The sequence below is a fragment of the Austrofundulus limnaeus genome, unplaced genomic scaffold, assembly GCF_001266775.1.
Source record: "Austrofundulus limnaeus strain Quisiro unplaced genomic scaffold, Austrofundulus_limnaeus-1.0 Scaffold71, whole genome shotgun sequence".
Classification (NCBI taxonomy): Eukaryota; Metazoa; Chordata; class Actinopteri; order Cyprinodontiformes; family Rivulidae; genus Austrofundulus; species Austrofundulus limnaeus.
This window is the reverse complement of record NW_013952473.1, coordinates 390,320-393,092: the sequence shown is the minus strand read 5'-3', so window position 1 is coordinate 393,092 and position 2,773 is coordinate 390,320. Positions and strand designations below refer to the sequence as shown.

Sequence of the window (2,773 nt, the reverse complement as noted above, 5' to 3'; positions counted from 1 at the left end):
ATATAATAGGCTTGTTTTTGTTTGTGTTTTGATCGATCACGCCTTTAAAAGCTAAATTATAAGGTGAATTTTGAAAATAAAAACTGTCAGCAGCCATAATTAATTAGGACTACGTTATGTTTTTTTTAATATATATAATCCACTCCAGATAGTCAAGCAAAAACAAAGATGCTTCAGTGCGTTTTTGCACAAAAGGTACAGCCTGGGCGATTTCCTCTCCTGCAATGTGTGCAGGGTGGGATCAAGACAAGCTCTGCATTTGTCTGATTTTTTTCCCCACACAGTGCGCTGAATATGCTCCTCTCCTCCTCTTTCATTAAAATAAAGAAATGGAGGGGTAGATAAAAAAAAAATCCAGCTCGAACCTTGGCTGTTGTGGAACTCGCTTCCATTTGACGCGTAAAAATGCGTCGTTTGTCAAATGAAGGCTGCTGCTGCTGTTTTTTTTCCTCCCTGCTTTTTCCTTTTTGATCCAGTGAAATTCCGAGGCCACCGAACAGAAAAATGCAGGTCTGTCTGTGTTCAGACGGAGAGCTCTCAGCCTCCCGAGCCGCTCCAAACGTTCCAGCTTAAAAAGCAAATAAGTCATTAAATGACYGCCAGAGGAGAAGAAGTGCTTATTAAATTCTAGCTCGAGTTAAGTGCTGTTGTTTAGGACACTGATGAGTAAACGAGGGCGCTTTTTTTTCAGAGTTTATATTTGTATTTTTCTCTATAGGTGTGATGAGACAAAGAGACAAAGGATGCCTTAGAGAAGAGGTTGCCTGTAAGCCTGGAAACCTCTTCAAAGCGCACCACCAAATGGATCAGACACCTCCCCCCGCCACCTCTAGATCATGATACTTGGCTGAAGCTATTCCGCTACATTTATGATCCCTCCTCCATCTATGGCGAACTATAGCCATGCAGGGGACCACACCATCTTGCAGAATGTCTCTCCCCTCGCCACATTCCTGAAACTGACCTCCCTGGGTTTTATCATTGGAGTCGGCGTGGTTGGGAACCTCCTGATCTCCATCCTGCTGGTCAAAGACAAGAGCCTGCACCGGGCGCCCTACTATTTCCTCCTGGACCTGTGCGCCTCCGACATCCTGCGCTCCGCCATCTGCTTCCCCTTCGTCTTCACCTCAGTCAAGAATGGCTCGGCCTGGACCTACGGCACGCTGACCTGCAAAGTGATCGCCTTCCTGGGGGTGCTCTCGTGTTTCCACACGGCGTTCATGCTGTTCTGCGTCAGCGTCACCCGCTACCTGGCCATCGCGCACCACCGCTTCTACACCAAGCGGCTGACGTTCTGGACGTGCCTGGCGGTCATCTGCATGGTGTGGACGCTGTCGGTGGCCATGGCGTTCCCCCCGGTGCTGGACGTCGGGACGTACTCGTTCATCCGGGAGGAGGACCAGTGCACGTTCCAGCACCGCTCGTTCCGGGCGAATGACTCGCTGGGCTTCATGCTCCTGCTGGCGCTCATCCTCCTGGCCACGCAGCTCGTTTACCTCAAGCTCATTTTCTTCGTCCACGACCGTCGGAAGATGAAGCCCGTCCAGTTCGTGCCGGCCGTCAGCCAGAACTGGACCTTCCACGGGCCGGGCGCCAGCGGGCAGGCGGCGGCGAACTGGCTGGCTGGATTTGGTCGCGGCCCCACCCCGCCCACCTTGCTGGGCATCCGGCAGAACAGCAACGCAGCGGGCCGCCGGCGCCTCCTGGTGTTGGATGAGTTCAAAACGGAGAAGAGGATTAGTAGGATGTTCTACATAATGACGTTTTTCTTCCTGGCGCTATGGGGGCCCTACCTGGTCGCCTGCTACTGGCGGGTGTTTGCAAGGGGACCCGTGGTCCCCGGAGGCTACCTGACCGCGGCCGTGTGGATGAGCTTCGCCCAGGCTGGGGTCAACCCTTTCATCTGCATCTTCTCCAACAGGGAGCTGCGGCGCTGCTTTAGCACCACGCTCCTCTACTGCAGAAAATCCAGGCTACCAAGGGAACCCTACTGCGTTATATGATGGTTTTGCTGGAGTTTTTTAATCGTCTGTGTCTCTAATACCCTGATTGATCTTGATCTGGGCTTGTTCCTGTTGTACAGCGCACTCTCTATCTCTCTCTTTTTCGATATCCTTTCTCTTTATCCCCCAGTTTACCCCCTCCTCCCTACTACTCTTCTCATGGCCCTTCACACGGCTGGACTGCCAGTCTCGTGGCTCTGTTGGGGTGATTAATTACAAAAAAATAAAAGAAAAGTCCATGAAACGTGGAAAAGGAATGGGAATACATAGGTGTGGATCCCCTCCTGCGTTTATGTTCTAGTAAACAGACACTGTGGAAGGCCATGCCAATGCAGAAAAGCAAAAAGTTTCCTCTTTTTTTTTGACAAAATACTGACAAGAAAACCTCTTGCTTTGGATAATTTGAAGATGCTTTACCTTGTGATGTGTGAAATACAAAAAAAAGATTAAAAAAACCGAGTATAAAACAAAGAAACAATACCTCTCAAGGAATTAATGGAAATGTTTTACAGTTTAAGAGTTGCACTAAAAAGAAGATGTAAAGATGCTTTTTTTTTTGGGGTTGTTTTTCTGTTTTTTGGTTGCCAACTGCGTATCGCAAGGACAACTTTTTCTCATTTTTCCCCCCCTCCCTTTTTTTCTTTTTCTCAAAACAAAACAATGAATGCTTTAATTTGCAACAGACAACACAATCGCTGTAAGTAAAAGCAAAACTTGTTGGGATTACACCATCACTGGAGGATAGGATGGTTTTAATGTAAGTGATATTT

The 2,773-nt window shown here is 48.5% G+C and overlaps 1 protein-coding gene across 1 annotated transcript in view; it reads left to right on the top strand.

Annotated features, from left to right (window-relative positions):
• The window catches only part of gpr85 (G protein-coupled receptor 85), a 3,338-nt gene extending 643 nt beyond the window's left edge, over positions 1-2,695 (top strand). The window contains exon 2 of the mRNA XM_014010612.1: positions 719-2,695. Coding sequence (XP_013866066.1) covers positions 870-2,003 — 1,134 coding nt within the window. The 5' untranslated portion in view covers positions 719-869 and the 3' untranslated portion in view covers positions 2,004-2,695. The remainder of the gene's footprint in view (positions 1-718) is intronic.
• The last annotated feature ends 78 nt before the right edge of the window (positions 2,696-2,773 follow it).